Source organism: Fragaria vesca, linkage group LG4 (genome assembly GCF_000184155.1).
Source record: "Fragaria vesca subsp. vesca linkage group LG4, FraVesHawaii_1.0, whole genome shotgun sequence".
In the NCBI taxonomy this organism is placed as follows: Eukaryota; Viridiplantae; Streptophyta; class Magnoliopsida; order Rosales; family Rosaceae; genus Fragaria; species Fragaria vesca.
In genome coordinates this window covers 16536142-16553289 of record NC_020494.1, presented here as the reverse complement: position 1 = coordinate 16553289, position 17148 = coordinate 16536142, and the positions used below count along the sequence as shown (strand labels likewise).

The 17148-nt window shown below is 39.6% G+C and overlaps 4 protein-coding genes across 5 annotated transcripts; 2 read left to right on the top strand and 2 right to left on the bottom strand.

Annotated features, from left to right (window-relative positions):
* Positions 1-1745: 1745 nt before the first annotated feature.
* Positions 1746-7306, top strand: LOC101293296. The gene is made up of 5 exons (XM_004298270.1): positions 1746-1751; positions 2301-5917; positions 6002-6089; positions 6579-6706; positions 6816-7306. The coding sequence occupies exons 1-5, from the start codon at positions 1746-1748 to the stop codon at positions 7090-7092; spliced, it is 4116 nt and encodes a 1371-aa protein (XP_004298318.1). The 3' UTR covers positions 7093-7306.
* A 502-nt stretch (positions 7307-7808) lies between these two features.
* On the top strand, positions 7809-8936 carry LOC101312530. Its single transcript, XM_004297114.1, has 2 exons — positions 7809-8513; positions 8672-8936. Exons 1-2 carry the CDS (start codon positions 7818-7820, stop codon positions 8765-8767), a joined length of 792 nt encoding a protein of 263 aa, XP_004297162.1. The 5' UTR covers positions 7809-7817; the 3' UTR covers positions 8768-8936.
* LOC101312048 lies at positions 8740-10273 on the bottom strand. 2 transcript variants are annotated; one of them, XM_004297113.1, is made up of 5 exons: positions 10025-10273; positions 9757-9910; positions 9514-9637; positions 9177-9305; positions 8740-9086 (listed from the first exon to the last, which is right to left on the bottom strand). In XM_004297113.1, the coding sequence occupies exons 2-5, from the start codon at positions 9894-9896 to the stop codon at positions 8979-8981; spliced, it is 501 nt and encodes a 166-aa protein (XP_004297161.1). In that variant the 5' UTR covers positions 9897-9910; positions 10025-10273; the 3' UTR covers positions 8740-8978. The 2 variants fall into 2 exon arrangements, with proteins under 2 accessions (XP_004297161.1, XP_004297160.1); XM_004297112.1 differs by having other exon boundaries at positions 9757-10179.
* Positions 10274-11118: 845 nt separating this feature from the next.
* Positions 11119-16527, bottom strand: LOC101311754 (phosphate transporter PHO1 homolog 1-like). The gene is made up of 14 exons (XM_004297111.1): positions 15966-16527; positions 15566-15869; positions 14811-15225; positions 14634-14682; positions 14468-14539; positions 14012-14141; positions 13401-13521; positions 13068-13317; positions 12878-12982; positions 12708-12752; positions 12463-12615; positions 12055-12333; positions 11489-11625; positions 11119-11358 (listed from the first exon to the last, which is right to left on the bottom strand). Exons 1-14 carry the CDS (start codon positions 16290-16292, stop codon positions 11268-11270), a joined length of 2478 nt encoding a protein of 825 aa, XP_004297159.1. The 5' UTR covers positions 16293-16527; the 3' UTR covers positions 11119-11267.
* Positions 16528-17148: the final 621 nt, after the last annotated feature.

Here is a 17148-nt window from a genome sequence, read left to right as displayed (position 1 = left end):
TTCGTCAACTGTATTATTGATCTACGTACGTAGTTTCTTTATCTTGAAAAATAAGCAGAGGCCAAAGACTGGACTGCAAATTTATATCGTAAACTAGTTACCAATTAGTACCAACTCACCATTTTGGCTGCTAATGCTCTAGTGGTGGCGAATAGTTTTAGCTTCATAATCAAATATGTAACGTGCAGAGCCAGGAGTTGAATAATTCAACCTACTCCTCAGTTATTAATCCATTTTATCAAACCTATTGTTGAGTGTGATCGTGAGTGAGGTAGCCATGAAAGAAATTAAAGCCACGTCTCCCCTGGTGGGTTGAGTCAGTTGGAAACTATTTCTGCATTTGTAAACCTGTCTGCAAGAACAAGCTAGCTATCTAATATTGTTTAGGTCTCTCGGGTTTAAACATTTCAAAATCAATCATACAGGCTAGCTAGCCATATATTCATTCTAATTTGGGATAATTGACATCTGTGATTGATTTGCGTACGTATGTGTTGGATTAGTTTATGAACTTGTAATCAAGAAATTACGATCAGCCAGTGCCATATTTTGCAGCTTGTTTAATTCCTTGAGTGATTGATAGAATTGCATGTGAAAATGATGAGGCTGAAATGAAGTAAGGGTTTGGTTTTAGGTCGTGCAAATGAGTGGTAAGTTTTCATATTTGTAGGAACGTGAAGGGGACGCTAGCTAGCTAGCTGTATATGCACCATATTGCATATTCCGCAGCACAACGAGACTTTCAGAATCTGGTTTGGTTTGAGAAGGACATGATGGAAAAGACTGATGAAGAATTCACGTACAATCGAGGAGCCTATTCACGGGCTCCACAAATTAACCAAACTTTCAAATGTCGTTATGAATATCAAATTCATCTATTTGGATGCGGATGAATTCTCAGGAATTTAATCAAAAATAAAAAAATCTTAATTTCTCAAGACTCTTTCCATTTTTTAGATTCTTATTCAGTGGAATTAGCAATTTCCACAGAAAAGTAATCGTGGAATTAGAAATTCCTGACTTGAATATTTATCATAAAATATGCGTCATTTGTCAATTCTTTAACTGAGGTTAGTTTAAATACAAATTGTTGTCATTTTAAAACTCTACATCATGTAATCCAAAGTCCAAACAATGAAATTCTCAATTAATGAAATTTAAATTTAAGGAATTGTAATTCCCGTGATTTTAAAATTTCTATAGAAATTACAATTATTTTATCCAAACACAACGCTAGAGATGTTATGTATAGTTATGATTCAAGATCATTTTTACATTTATAATCCGAATTATCGTGGTCCGTCTTTGGAGTTCTTTACATAAAAGATTATGGAGTTCATACAATGAATAGAACAAAGATAAAACAGTTACAAAACTTCTAGCATATCATGCATGAACATATATTTAACTGTAAAAAATATTTATACGTACAGTTTAATCGAAAAAAAAAACAAATTAAGAATCATAATCACATAATTAAAGAGAAACATGAAATATTGATGTGAACATAGAAATTATACTCTTGTTGAAATAGACATATATGCACATACATACACAGGTGACCTAGATCGACCTACCATTGTACCAAATATATCAAAGATACAAAGTCTTTGTGGATAAAATATGCATTACATGTCCTTTCATATCCACCAACCATTAGAAGAAGAAAAATGGAAATTAAACTAGCTCGTTAGGATTAAAAATTGATGCGACACACCCAAATAATATAGAAGAAGTTGACAAGGATGACGGTAATTGAACTCGCTAATTAATCGTCACTGCTTATCAAAGAAAGAATTCGCGAGTAGATTAGGCAAAGTTGCTTTCGGTAGCAACCCAATTTTATATCATCCAGATTATAAACATATTAGAAAGCCCAAGTCTACTAGGAAGCCCAAATACCCGACCCGATTCTGAAGCTCACAGTTTTCCACTTTCCCATTTTCCCCCAAGTTCTACCAATCTGATCTTCACAAAGACCCAATCTTTCTTCACTCCAAACCTTCACTGCCACCAGCTCTGCAAAACCCACTTGTCAATCTCAAAGGTAAAACTCTCTCCTTTAATGTCTATCGCTCTCTCTTACCATGCAGAACGCATATATTAGCTCAACTCTCTACTCATTCAGAACCAAAGCTTCAATCTTTAATGACTACTCTTACTTGTTGAATGAAAGATTTGACAGAAACCCAATTCACTCATCATTAGTATCAAAACCAACATGTTATTGTTGTGATTGTTGTGCATTTTTGAGTCCTAGAGTGCCCATAAGCCCTTGTTACTTGTATGGGTTGAGGCAGTGGTCATTGCTTCAGTGGGGAGGTTCTAGAAGGTTGACATTGAATGGCAGGGACCGGGTTTGTTACCGGGTTCAGGAATGTGGGCTGGGTCCGGGTTGTTGTGAGGTGTATTGGGGAGTTGGGGAGAGGAGTGGTAATAATAGGGGTGGGAGGAGAGGGAAGGGGAGATGTGGGTGTGGGTGTGGGGTTGATGAGGAAGGGGAGAGTGAGGTTTGCGATTCCGAGGGGTTTAGTGATGTTGAGGCTGTGTTGAGTTTGTTGAGTGAGGAAGTTGGGGAGGAGTGGTTTGGTAGGGGGAGGAATGGGTTTAAGAGAGTGGAGGTTGAAGGGAGGAGGAGGAGAAATGTGGGTTTGTCGAAGAGGGTGGAAGAGGAGAGTAGGAGGAGTTTGGGTGGTGGTAGGAGAAATGTGAGTTTGTCAAAGAGAGTGGAAGAGGAGAGTAGGAGGAGTTTGGGTGGTGAAAAGAGAAATGTGAGCTTGTCGAAGAGAGTAGAAGAGGAAAGTAGGAGGAGTTTGGGTGGTGGTAAGAGAAATGCGAGTTTGTCAAATAGAGTGGCGGAGGAGAGTAGGAGGAGTTTGGGTGGTAGAGATAAAGGTGAGAGTTCTGGTAAGGGGAGAGAGAAAATTGAGAGTGTATCGAAGGGAGTGCAAGTTGATTTTGAAGAAAATGATAGGAGTGAGTGTAGCAGTGGGGAGAAGAGAAGTAATGGTAGGTACTCATCTATGGAGAGTAATTCAAAGCACCGATTGGAATCAACCAGAGTCGAGTTAAGTGAAAAGGATTCTAGACAGAGAGAAGTGACGGGAATGCTTTTAAGAGCTGACAATCACAGGGGAAGGAAAGAGGGTTCCAGTAGTTCATCTTATTACTCCTTGTCATCTTCAGGGGATTTTGGAAATGAGGTTGATGTCAGGGATAATCATGGCCTTCTGGAGGAACGTAAGTATAAGGATTCACAGTATGATAGAGGTAGATACAATGGGCGAATCAGTGAAGAGTACAGGAACCGTAAAGATGATGCCGAGGTCGGTAGTGAAATATCGAAGCACAGAAATAATGTAGTTGAGGGGAGTGGTATGTGGGATTGGAGGAAGAAGTCAGAAAAGAAGCTTACAGAAGTAGTGATTGAAGAAGCACATGCATCAAAGAAATCCGCAGAAATGCATTCAAGAGTAATGAAGACCAATGAAAGTGAGTTAGCAAAGGCCTCTGGGTCACAAAAGCAGTTTGATGATGAGAGGGGGAATTCATATTGGACTCGGGAAACAAAAGTACAATATAGTCAAACAGGGAACCAAGTTCTTGAGACTGAATCTAGAAGAACACTTCAAGAAGGCAAAGAGAAATCAGAAGTCCATAGAACTGATACTGAAACAACATCCCGGTCCCAACAGAGACACAGTGACAAGGAACAAAACCTAGCTACAGCTACGAACATAGTACAGGAGACAAGAGATGAGCATTACAAGACAACTGGCCGTATCACTCAAAGGGAAGATATTAATATTGACATCCAGAAGCTTTCAAGAATTTCACAAGTTCAAGTTGTTGATACCGAAAGGACCTCCAATTGGCAGAGGCAGTCTGATACTGGGACTAACCAGGAAGAACGCAAAAATATGGAGATGATTTCAGTTGAGGGGACTGAAGAGCAATGCCACCAAATAGGGCATCAGTTAGATCAAAATGCTATTCAGAGAGTTCAATCCAGAAAAGGAACCAATGATGTTGCTGAAAGAATGCAGAGAAATAATCGAACTGATGAGAAGCTCATGCAAGTTAAAGCAAGAAAAGCCGCCGAAAGTTCTACAATAGTATCAACTTTTCAGGAAAAAGACTCGGAAGAACCTTCTAGTTTCCAAGCATCCATGAGTATGGTTTCTGAAGCTAGAATGCAACGGGAGGAGGTTGAGGAGCATAAGAGAAGTCTACAGGCACCACTGTTACCTCCCCCTCCTCAATTGATTGCTAGAGGACCAGTACCGGTGGAGTTGTTGAGTGAGACTGCAAGTCAGGAAGTTTCTGGAGAAACTTCAGAGAGTAATTCAGCTGTGAAATATGAATCTTCTGGTGGAAACAATAACACCGAGACTCCAGCGGAGATTTTATACCTCAATAATCCTGAAGATGCTTTGGGTTCAGCTCATCGGTCGGAGGAATCATCTTCACAGTTTGTTGGGGATTTCTTTGAGAAAATTAGGTATGGAGTCTCAACTTCTGAAAACCAGACTGCAAAGAGAGTCTCTGGAGCAGATTTGGTGTATGGAGGTGAGAAGTATGGGCAAAAGACTTTGACTTCGTCATGCAGCCCAACTGGAAATGATGAGACTCATGGGGAGACTTCCTACCTCACTAATCCTGAAGATGCTTTGGGTTCGGCTCAGCGTTTCGATAAGTCATCTTCACAGTTTGTTGGGGAGTTCTCTAAGAAGGTAAGGCATGAAGCCTCAACTTCTGAAGAGTATGGCATGGAGACGGTTTCTGAAGCACACTGGGTGCCTGGAGGTAAGAAGCATGGGCAGAGAACTCCTAGTCAATTTGGGTCTGAAGATTTGCAGCTGAAGGGGAACGTGTCAAGGCGTTCGTCTGGAGGTTCTGGATCCAAGGGGCCTTCAATTGAAATGTGGGATGTGGCCGACACATCTACTCTTAAAAGCCCGGAGGAAGAAAAACCAGTAGCTACTACAGATGGTGAAAAATCAGAGGCTACTACAGCAAGTGAAAAATCAGAGGCTACTACAGCAAGTGGAAAATCAGAGGCTACTACAACAAGTGGGAATGCCGTTGCCAAGAGAACTGGCCGGTCCATATGGAATCTTGTTGCAGATATAGTTAAGCTGAGGTGGACTCCTCATGCTGAGACCCATCCTTCTGCTGTGAGGTCAGGTGAAAAGATTTCATCAACTGAATCTGCAAGTAGTGAGGCATGGTTTTCAGGCCGTGAGACTGAGGAGAGCAGCGAAAAGAATGTGAAATGGGATAAAGGCTTGCAACCAGAGACCACCACTGATCAGCTACAACCCGTGAAATCATTTTCTCAAACTGAAAAAGCGTCTGGCACTGTGAAGTCGAAGGACAAAGTAAGATATCTTGAAACAGGTATGACATCTTCTCCATATAAAGAGGGAAGTAGGTTGACATCAAAATCCGTTTCCCTGTCTTCTGGTGAGGAGACGTTGAGCCCAAAAGATTATCAAAAGAATCTTCGAGGTTCTTCTGGCATTCAAATAGTTGAATCATCACAACCAGAAGTTGCTACTGGCATAAAGTCTCCCGTTGTTGAAGAAATTTCAAATGCTGGTTACACTGTCTCTGGAAGCGGTTCAGAGGAGAACAGAGACCATTTTGGTCATCAGAACTTTGATGAAGAGTCAGACAATGTGCCAAAGGATGCAGAATTGAAACAAAGGAAGCTTCATAGGAATAAACAAGTCATGAAAGATAGATTTGATGAATGGGAAGAAGCTCATACTCGTGAAATTGAACAGAGAAAAACTGATGAATATTTTATGAGAGAAGCACTGCTGGAAGCGAAGAAAGCTGCTGATGCTTGGGAGGTTCCTGTTGGTGCTGTAGTGGTACAGCAGGGGAAGATTATTGCACGTGGATTTAACCTGTGAGTTTATAACCTTATATGTTTGTTTTATAGTTGGTAGCCAAATACTTGTTTTCTGGATATTTATACCGATTTGTTTACTAGAGTGGAAGAATTACGAGATTCAACGGCCCATGCTGAAATGATATGCATAAGGGAGGCTTCAAACGTTCTTCGGAGTTGGAGGCTTGCGGTAATTTCTCTATTATTATCCGTACTTGGTCCAAGTTGTCATTATAAATCATATTAATAGTACATAGGTATATAGTAATTTTGATGTTTTCCTTCTGTCCGTTTGTTGTTTTGGTCAACTGATCACTAGTTCTGATTTATGAAACTACGGGTTTTACCTGCTCCTTGAACAATTTAGGAATAATTAAGCCTGCATGATGAGACTAAAGTTCGAGAACCACCCTTTCCTTTTCCTTGAACATTAAATGGTTTCATCTTTTTCAGATATTTGAAAACCTAGAGTGGAAGAATTAGTTTGTCAAGTCTATTGAAACTGATTTTTATTTTGAATGCACCATTTGCCACGAATTTAGGATAACATAATGACTACATTTTCATAACCATGGAAGTGGCTTTGTCGAAAGAAATTTGTCTGCTTCTCAATTTCCTGCTTAATGATGCATGAGCAACTCTTGTTTTGACCTGAATCTTGTTTTCCTATATATCTTAGGAGTGTACACTTTATGTAACACTTGAACCCTGCCCTATGTGTGCTGGAGCAATATATCAAGCAAGAGTGGACACTGTTGTATGGGGAGCTCCTAATAAGCTTCTTGGAGCTGACGGGAGCTGGATAAGGTATGATTTATCTACTTCCTCGTAGGCCATCTTTGATTTACAGAGGCTGCATTGAATCGCTGTTGCATTCCACATCTAAAAATGACGTACTTATCTTGTCAACTCGCAGACTTTTTCCTGATGGGAGCCAAGGAAGTGAATCGGAACGGTCAGACAAGCCAGCTGCGCCAGTCCACCCATTCCACCCGAACATAACCATCAGACGAAGCGTGTTGGCATCAGACTGCGCAGATATAATGCAGCAATTCTTCCAGCTGAGAAGAAAAAAGAAAGAAAAGAGGCAATCAACCCCACCAGCACCTCCCTCAACCCAAGCTGTTTCTCACCATCCACGGAAGATACTTACCAAGCTGCATGACATCTTCCACATTATGTTCTGTTTATGAGAGATGGTAGAATGTCCTGGATTCCTTGTACACAATGTCACAAATCTGTGTTAAAATTTTGCCCCCGTAGAAAATTATTATTGCCGCAAATGTTTCAGTGTTGTGTCAATGTACATGTTATCAGCATTGACAAATTGGCCTTGTGGTAAATAGTGAGGTGGTCCGTAGTATCATAGCATTAACAATATAACACGTCTCATGTGCAGTTGCATCGGCAATTAGGTTGTTAATTAATTATAGCTTCAGAGCCACCAAACGGTGGTTTCTTACTTTCATCAAGTGAAGGATCCTCAACTGAATAAGATCAAATGAATAAATGCCTTGCAAGACACTGTGCTTGACCCTGATAGGTACTTCTTACCATAGTTCAGGTTTGCTGTTAAGATCAGCAAGCAACAGTAGGTAGGTATCAGTTTTTCTTTTTCTAATCGGATTTAGTGACTTCCTTGAGTCTTTTTCTTCTTTCCATCTGTGACATGAGAAGTATGTGCAGCAATTGCAGAGTTGTATTATGTGGAAAATTTCTCAGAATCTAGTGAACCCTGCCCATCTTCATTAATAACAACATTGCAGGCCAAATGATTAGAAGGAAAGTACCTATCACATGAAAGTTACATCTCTCCCTTCTCTGTTTCACCAAACGTTTCTTTCACTTTCTGCATATTTCTCTTCTCGAAACCCATATATAAGTTTGAATTCTTCTGAATACTATCCATCTGAAAAATATGGCTTCCACTCTTTTGGCCCTGGTTTTAACCTGTCTCACCTTTCAACTAGTGCTTATCAATGCACAAACACCGGTAGCTGCACCCACTACGGCTACAACACCGCCACCTTCTACCACACCGGTTGCACCAGCTGCACAAGCACCAACAACTGTAACACCACCCCCTGTAACAGCAGCAGCAACCCCACCCACAATCCCGCCAACAACATCCCCAGCCCCTAAAGTTGCACCAGCCACAAGCCCGACAGTTCCACCCCCAAAAACTCCACCAACACAACCACCAAAGATTTCACCAGTCTCAACTCCATCTCAGCCACCACCACTACCACCACTACCACCTCCAACACTACCACCACAGGTATCCCCAACCCCAGCTCCTGTTAAAAAATCACCAGCACCAGCACCAGCTAAGGTAGCACCAGTGCCCTCACCATCACAAGCACCACCAGTCCCGGCGCCAACACCATTGAAAGCATCACCTGCGCCAGCACCAGTTGTTGCGGAACCAGCTCCAGCACCTGTGGAAGTGCCATCACCTGCACCAGCTCCACATAAACACAAGAAAAGGAAGCACAAGCACAGGAGGCATCATCATGCACCAGCACCAGCGCCAACTGTCCAAAGTCCCCCAGCTCCACCTACAGTGACAGATACAGTGGATACAACACCAGCACCATCACCAAGTTTGGATTTGGTATATGATCTGACCAGCCTTTACTGTTAATAGTTCTTTTTCTACACTCAGTCTTGACCAAACAACATAACATCTCCATATATTGAAAACCCAAATTTTATTAATGTTGCTTGATAACAAAATTTTTTGGATGAACCTTCTACTTTCTTGTCCCATAGAGCGGAGGAAATGCACTGCACCAGAAAGGAGCGAACTCTGCTATCTGGATTATGACTGGATTAGCTATTCCTATACTGCTGGCAATGACAAACTAGCATCTTAGATGATGAACTATGAATTCACTGGTGGTGCACGGAGACATTTATTTCATATGTAAATCTCAGATGTAGGAATGAATAATGCAAGAGACAAACCAACAACAATAGCATTTTTGTATATGCCACATGTTCAATATATTGAGGGAGATGATTTTTGGGTTTCAACAACATCAAGTAACTTGAATACCACAACGAATTCAATTTCAGACTAAACTGCATCTGCATTTGAATCCGAATCCATATCCCCTCTCAAGTCATATTCAACTACAAGGCCAAGATTATCAACTAACTTGTGATACTTGAGGCACCCTGCACACTGATGAAAGTAATGTAATTGGTCAGAAACAACCCTGGAACAATAACCAGACCACAGAAACTAATATATCAATCAACAAGAAGAAATTACCTGCACATAAATAAGCCCCTTTTCATATGCCAATCGGTTCACGAGTTTGCTTGTTCTTTCATTACACAAATCACAAGTAAACTTCACTAGCAGGCTTCGTCTTGGTAGTTGTAAATCAATGGCGGCATCCTGTATACGAAACCAGAATCAACTTCAATAAGAAGATAAGCATTCAAGCAATAGTGAAATACACACACATTGAAAATGAGAACAATGCCACATTGGTTTCAAACCATGACATGATCAATTCAAGTCACTAAAACCATGACAATACATTCTCATATGAAAGACGACAATGATGACATCAAATAAAGCTAGAATCACATCACTAATATACCCTATTCAGATTGTTCTGTTCCAATTCTGCGTCTGTTTCAGAATCGCCGCCACTCAACCCAGAAACAGCCAAAGCTTTGTGAGCAAGCTTTGGCGCTACAGCTCTCACATGGGAAATTCTTGAGCTGAAAACCAAATTTCAAGAATCAAAGACTGAACCCAAAAAAAAAAAACAGAACTCTAATAAAAATCAAAACTTGAAAGAAACCGTCCCAAGTAAAGGTTTTGCCTTTGAGTTACAGACCTGCAGAGGCTGATGGGTTTTCTCCTGGGAGCAGAAAAGGGTCTGAAAAAGTTAGGACCTTGAAGGGTTTTAATGGGTTTATGAGGGTTAGTTGTGGGAGGCGAGAAAAATGGAAGGGTAACAGTTGATGTTGCCGCCATGAGTGTGTGTGACTCTGTAACAGTTGATTTGCCAAGAGCAGAAGTTAGAATACAAAGGTCACAAGACATTTGAAAGAAAGTAGAATCAAATTGATGAAACGCTACAAATGTGAAGTATTTGTACTGACCAAATATACAACTCCAACCCACGCCGTATCGAATACAAATACGAATTCAGCCCCCGTCACCTTTACCCCAAATCCAAATCTCCCTCAGGCAAAATCGAAACACCCTGGAGAGTGAGGAGCGCCCTGGAATCTCAATGGAGATGAGCAGAGGGTTCTTGAGCCTTTCAACACATTTGGAGATTTCCAACAGTAGAAACCGAGGTTGGTTTTGCCTTTTGAGTATTGACTCTAGCACGTGTGGGGAACCGGAGATAATCGGTTAACCTTCGAATTTTTCTTCACGTGCCTACATCAGTAGTTCAGTACAACAGACAAACCTCAAGTTATAAACAAAACACTCACACACACAGGTGAAAAGTCACTACTGCCACCACCATCCAATATCCAGCCGTATCGGATATCGGGTCGTGTAAAGACGTATCCAGCCGAATCCGAGAACAAATTCTGAAACTACAAGGAACCGGAGACGCGTTGGTATGACCGGAAAAATCCGAAGACGGCATAAAATGGCCGGATACGTATCTATAATAATTCAGATACTCGAGGGTAATAATGACGTTTTGCCCTAAGGGGCAGATCTTTTGAATCACAAATTCAGGTGATTGAGGTCATGCCAATAGATTTTCAGCAGAAACATAAGTTGGTATTATTACAAAGGCAATCAAGATATATTATTGAAAGAGAAAACAAACAAACATCTTCACACATGAAGTGGTTGCTGGGTGTTCTAGAACATGGCGATTGGGGACAAAGTCATAACCAGGTAGTTAGTCCGGTCACAATCTGCAATTGCCTGCTCTTATTTTTCTTGGCGATGATATAGTTCAGTTTTTATCGAACTTTGTGGTTTCCTAGGTTTTGGTCAGCATATGATTCTTAGTGCAACACGAGAACCGCGGAGTTTTGATGAGATCCGGTGTGTTTTACCCGAAGGGTGAATGAAAAGGTGAGTATAATGCAACATGCATAACTAAGAATCTACTTATCACTGCATTTGCACTTTGGATCATTTTCTGTTCATTTCATTGATGAAGAGATTTGTTGTATACAAGTATGAACAATTGTTCCCACAATCCATCGAACAAAAATGAGATACGTTGATGATGTCTTGTTGCATCAAATTGAATGAGCTCTACAAACTTAGGTTCCTCTTTGGGAACATTTTGTTCTGAAAATTAAGTACACCATTCCATCACCCTAGAAACTGAATCCAATTCTATGTGCAACTGTTGCCAATGGGGCATCAGTCTTCTTCATCCACTTCATGGAAAGGAAGTGGTACTGTTTTAACTGCTCTAAACTTCCCTGCATTATTTAGATGCTCATTCTCCAACCTGGACCATCGAAAACAAGTGATCATTAGATCCAGCAATTGAAAAGATTACGGGTTTAGTTTGGATAGACTCATTCATATCAAAATCATAGGGATTTAGGGGCCTAATTGAAGAGAAAACTTGGTTTTACCTGTAAAAATTCCATAAACCTCTTCTAATGACTTCAAGGGCTGCTAAAAATAGCCCTGTTACTCTGTAGTCCACATGTCCAAAACTTGAATGCAGAACAGTTTGCAACCAAGCTAGCCTGAGAACAAGGTTTAATCCCTGCACAACATACACAAAATTGTTCAAAATCAGATTAGGAAGCTGTTAAACTACTGATAAGACCTACACTGAAACCCTGAAGAAGACAGAATTTGCATCTATGATGTCATCTACGTGTTCATATTGTCCTATCTGAACTAGACTGGGAATCCTCTTTGATATATAATGACATCATCAGGATTTATTTCAAGAATATGTTCATTGTCTACTTGTTTATCTCAGTCAAGAGGAACTTCATTATCCAATTTATGACCTATGTTGATCATTTGTGAGATGCTATATCGGTTCCCCTAGCTACTTTTGTTAAAGACTAGTAAGGTACCAATTGTATGTCAATGGCCCATAGACTGTTAAAAGTTTTCTGAACTGAAATAAGAGATAGAGAGAGAGAGAGAGAGAGAGAGAGAGAGAGAGGGCCATGACATATACCATTGAGAAGTAGTAAATGATCTTTCGGCGAAGCATTAATTCATTCCTAAGCAAAGGATTCTTGGAATTCATTTGAAGCAAACCCCAATCCTTTACAAAGTCCCAATACAATTGGTACACTGTCGCAAAAGTTGACATGATCACAACCAGACAGAGCCATCCATCACCCTTTTCCTTCTCATAAGCCACTTTAGCTCCTGCCGCTAGCATTGCAGACACATATTTGCCGAGATTGAGGAGGTGGCTCGTCTCTCCCTCATCAAACCACCTCCTAGCACACTGCAACATCAATTGAGCCAAATAAAAAATCTTTGTTAGATATTTATTGGTCATTGGAAAAGGAAAATGAAAAAGCAATACAGATAAAAACAAATGGAGCAACAAAGCCTAGTAGCGATGTAACATTACCTGCATAGCTCTCCAGTAATAGGGCAGGAAGGACACAGCATAAGCAAGATCACGGTAATGCGTGGCCCTCATGCAATAGCCATAGTCCTGAGTTTTGTAGCTTCCAGTTATGTAGTAGCATGCCACATACTCGAGGTTTCTAAGCATCGGAACCTATGTAAAGCAAGAAAGCTATTGTTATGATAAATCTGAACAAGTAAAAGATAAAAAAAATGTAAACTTCTTTGGTAAATGCTCAGTAATACCTGACTACAAAGTTGGTCTGCCATGAAGAAGTCTAGCATGACAACCTGTTGTAGAGAGCAAACAGAAGTCAGTTAGAAACATTGACATACATAGTCTATTAGCCCATCTACAGAAGTATAGAACCGAATTGAATAAGATATCTAATGGATGCTTGAGATATTTACAGTACCTTGTATAGAGGTGACAAAATGATATTTCTTATCACACGAAGAAGACGACAACGGCTTGATTTGTAGATGATGTTGAAGGGGCACACAAGTAGTAGTAGAAACATCTGCATATTATAAGAAACTTAAACACTTGATCATAACACTAGATAAACTACTCCAGATTTTGATGTCATGAATTGAAGAAAATACCAGCAGTAGAAGACCGGGGATTGCTTGAACTTGGGTGTATGAATATCCTTTTGTTAGCAAGAACAAATGAAGAAACATGACCCCAACCACGACACTCATTGATGTGGTACATATCAAGAAAACATCTCTGTACTTCAGCTCAATTGTTGGGGATAGTTCAAAGATGAAGCTGTAATTTATACGAGCCTTTCTCCACGCAAAAATGTTACAGCCATACAGGAAGAAGTGTAGAAACAGTAGGCTGAACATGCTGCAAAACAAGCTGTTTTGTTAGCTCCTTCTTTTACATGTTCATCTTAAGATGCCAAAGAATTTACTTGGAGAAATACTTGCCTGAGTATAGGGTAGGCAGTTTCCATGTATATCGAATTTGGTTGCCTTCTGTACAACCCAGTAATATGAGCCATAATGACATATCCAGCAAAGAGTGCAATAAAACACCCCGTAAACAGACCTGTTTATTACAAAGATCAGTCACTTCTAATGTAATCTAGGTATTGTTGAAGACTGTGAAGTTGCACAAAGTGACACGGTGATCTCCGCAATTTAGAGTTATACAGTTGGGTAAGTTAGCAAAAATATGTCTAAACATTTAGAAGTGTTCATGCTGCTACTTTGGTAGCACACTGAGGAAACAAAAACAAAACATTGCTGCTCTATAGGTGCTGATGGATGGATCTTTAAGGTTCAATCTTTGTACGATAAAAAATGGTCTGGAAGATGACAATGTATAGGGTAGCTTTAGATCCATATATGGGACCTGTGCTTTATAGTCCACCCAGAAAAGGGAGACTAGTCAGTGCTCTATAATTCAAGACTAAGTAAGTGGCCTTAATGGGTCCATACTCTAAAATCTCTTTTATGGTCACAGATTGAGCAAACTTATAAGTACTTCTCCATTAATAATTGTGTTAAACAAATCCCACTTAGCTTATTTAACTTACCAATAAAGAATGTTACAGAGTGTGATTCTTTGCGATGATGTGGTTTAAGGTATTTCATGGCCTTTCTTCGGTCTTCTTCAGCAAAGTGTTTGATAAACAGCTCCTCAACTTCATCTGCTAGATTCATTACCTGTCATTTTCTCAAACTAGTTAGCAAAACTTAATACTGGTTCACTAAGTTTATTTACATGTCAGACAAGCATATCTAAGTTCGATTTCTGTACGTATATGTTAATGGCATCCATTGTGCAGTCATGAACTACAGAATCATATCCACTTTTTATTGTCGGAAAATATTTTTCGAATATCACATTACATCTAAACACGGTAGCTGGTGGCCAACATTACATCTAAGCATGATCCAATCATTCTCATTCAAATATAATGCACAAATGTTCTTTTGGCACAGGAGTTAGATATTTACTTGATGAACTAGAATTTGATTTAGTGAAGTACCTTATCTGAGCTGTTGAAATAGGAACTCTCTACAACCTTTAGATAGATTGGAAGAACTTGTTTTCCAGTCGCCTGAAAACAAGAAACAAAGAAGTATCCTCTTTATTACATAAGAAAACCAAAATGCAATGCTTACAAAGATGTTAAGGGTCATGCATTTTCTTACCTTGTCAAACTTCTTTAAAATCTTTATAAAAGCAAGCATGTTCAAGTTCCTGAAAACCATTAGTATTGTACACAACACGTAAGCTTTTAAATTCGAATACGTAACAACTAACAAACTAAAAGGTTTTTTTAAGAACTTTTCCATCTAATTTTGAGGTTTGGATGATTGATGATATACCTGTAAGTTTTGAGATATCCCAAACCTTTGTACAGCTCAACAAAAGCTCCTCTGATCATCTTATCTGCATGATGCAACTTAGTTTTGTTGACGTGCAGCTTACTCATGCCTTCTGAAGTGCATTTCTTTGAGGACTGATTAACAAGATCCTCCCAAACTAAATAACTGATTGCCGAGAAGGTACGCGACGGTGTAGTCAGAGGAATGTTAATCTTTAAGTTCTTCCCTTGGCAGTTGAAAGAACGGCTTGATACACTCCTCAGTTGCTTCCCAATATCCTCACTTTTCATTCTCACTGGTTTCACTAATTCGCCTGATGATGGGACTTCTGTGTAGGCTACTTCATCATTTTTCTCCAATTCATCTGTTTCTTGCAGCAGTTCAAGTTCTGTTTTGTCCTTCACAGAGTCCTCTTCTGTTTTCAAGTAAAATGATCATGCATAAACATCAATTTTCGGTTCCATTAGTTGAAATTTTAGGACTAGGTACTCTAGTGTGTTGCAAAATTTTAGAGGAATTATGGGACGACCCTGAAGTAAAACTTTTGGTAATAAGCGTCAAAGTACATAACTTGAGAAAAGTAGGAAAATCATACATGGGAAGTTTGACAAGAAGCATATCCTAAAGAAAAGAATGTGCAACTTATAAATAACATCCTACAAAAACTAATACTAACCATTTTGGAGTGCATTTTCTTGCTCATTTTGATTGGATTGATTGGAAATCAATACAAATTTGAGAATATAGGTAAATACCAGATGAGAAGGTGCAGGGGATAGAGGCTTCCTCCTTCGAGTCCTGAGCAGATGCACCACCTTTGGCGCGCTGTTGCTTGAAAGCAGTTTTGAGTTCAATGAGTATATCCATCTGCTTCCTCAAGGACTCCCCTCTCTCCATGAACTCTTTCTCCTTTTTCTGGTAGAACTGATTCACCTTGTTGAGTTGAAGGTCCAAGCATGCGAAAAACTCTTTCGCAGCATCAGTATCAGCAAGTTGCTCGAACAATTCTGTCTCGTAAAAGTCCCCCTTGCTTGCTGATGAGGCAAGCTTCTTGTGAACCTGGTGAGCAAGAGTCAAGACCACAACATTAATTCATCATTGTACAATATGTAACAGTAACAAGGGGTAAATCAAGAGAGAGTGATCGAGTAGTACATGTATGAGTTCATGTTCTCTGTGTTGATGGCCAAATAGAGAGAACTTCTTTATAGATGTGAAGAGAGTGTTAGATAAAGAGCTATGATGAGTAGGTGTGTTGTTGTTAATATTAAGGAGATGGATTTTTTTGAGATCCTTCTTGAGTTGCCAGTAATCTACAAATGCATCTTTCCATTCGGGGACTAGTTGCGCCTCGAATTGCTTAGAGAACTTCACCATCTTCTCTCTCTGCTTCTTAAGTTGATGAGCTAAGAGACAAGAAGTAAGAGGTCCTTCTTCTTCTTCTATCACTTGTGAGTGTTCCATGGAAGCCCTCGACGACATTATATATGGTTTGGGGACGGAAAAGAAAGTGTCTGATTGATGTGCTCGTACTGATGCTCTTAGCACATTCTCAAATATCCTTGCACTTATACCATCCTATTCCTCCTCCACTTGGAGAGGTATAATGGCCACCTTTTTGCCGGAAAGTTTGCTGAACCGCCACCGGAGATGCTATGACTTCCGAGCCAATTTGTGCTCATGAAGATTTTGAAAGGGGTGGGGAATTCAAAGTGGTACCAAAACTAGCTCAACTCAAAATTTATATGATAACAAATGACCCTTTTGGGGAGGGCATAGTTTGTCATTTAGGAGAATTAGCAAAGTGATTACCCCCTAGTTTACTACAAAGCCCTCTGTTTTAGAACTAATATACATGGATGAAGAGCATGCAAAGGGGCAATATTGATACTGTCAGTACGTGCCCCATAAGTTAGTGAAGAGCTGCTTAATTATTTGTATGTGAAAAGTGAAGCTCATTGGCTAGAAATATACAAGCACACAAAGATCATCTCTAATTAGACCAGCCTAAATTCCACTAAGTGAAGATAAACTAAAAAGTTTAAGTTATCTTTCTTCTCTAAGAAATCAATACTTTTGTTGTGCAATATACTAGAGGTGATATAATATATACTGCATTATCTCATACAAGATCACCAAGATATGAGAAAGTTCAATGTCCAACACGACTCAAATTAACTTCCTAGTACATGTACACAAACTTGTTCCATCTTTCTCAAAACAAAAATGAAATATATGAATGAAATTATATGAATATAAAAGTATTGTTTTATCTAGTGATGTAGTCGTTTTTTTGTAAGTGAAAAATTGTAAGTTCGAGTTATTTATTTGATAAAAA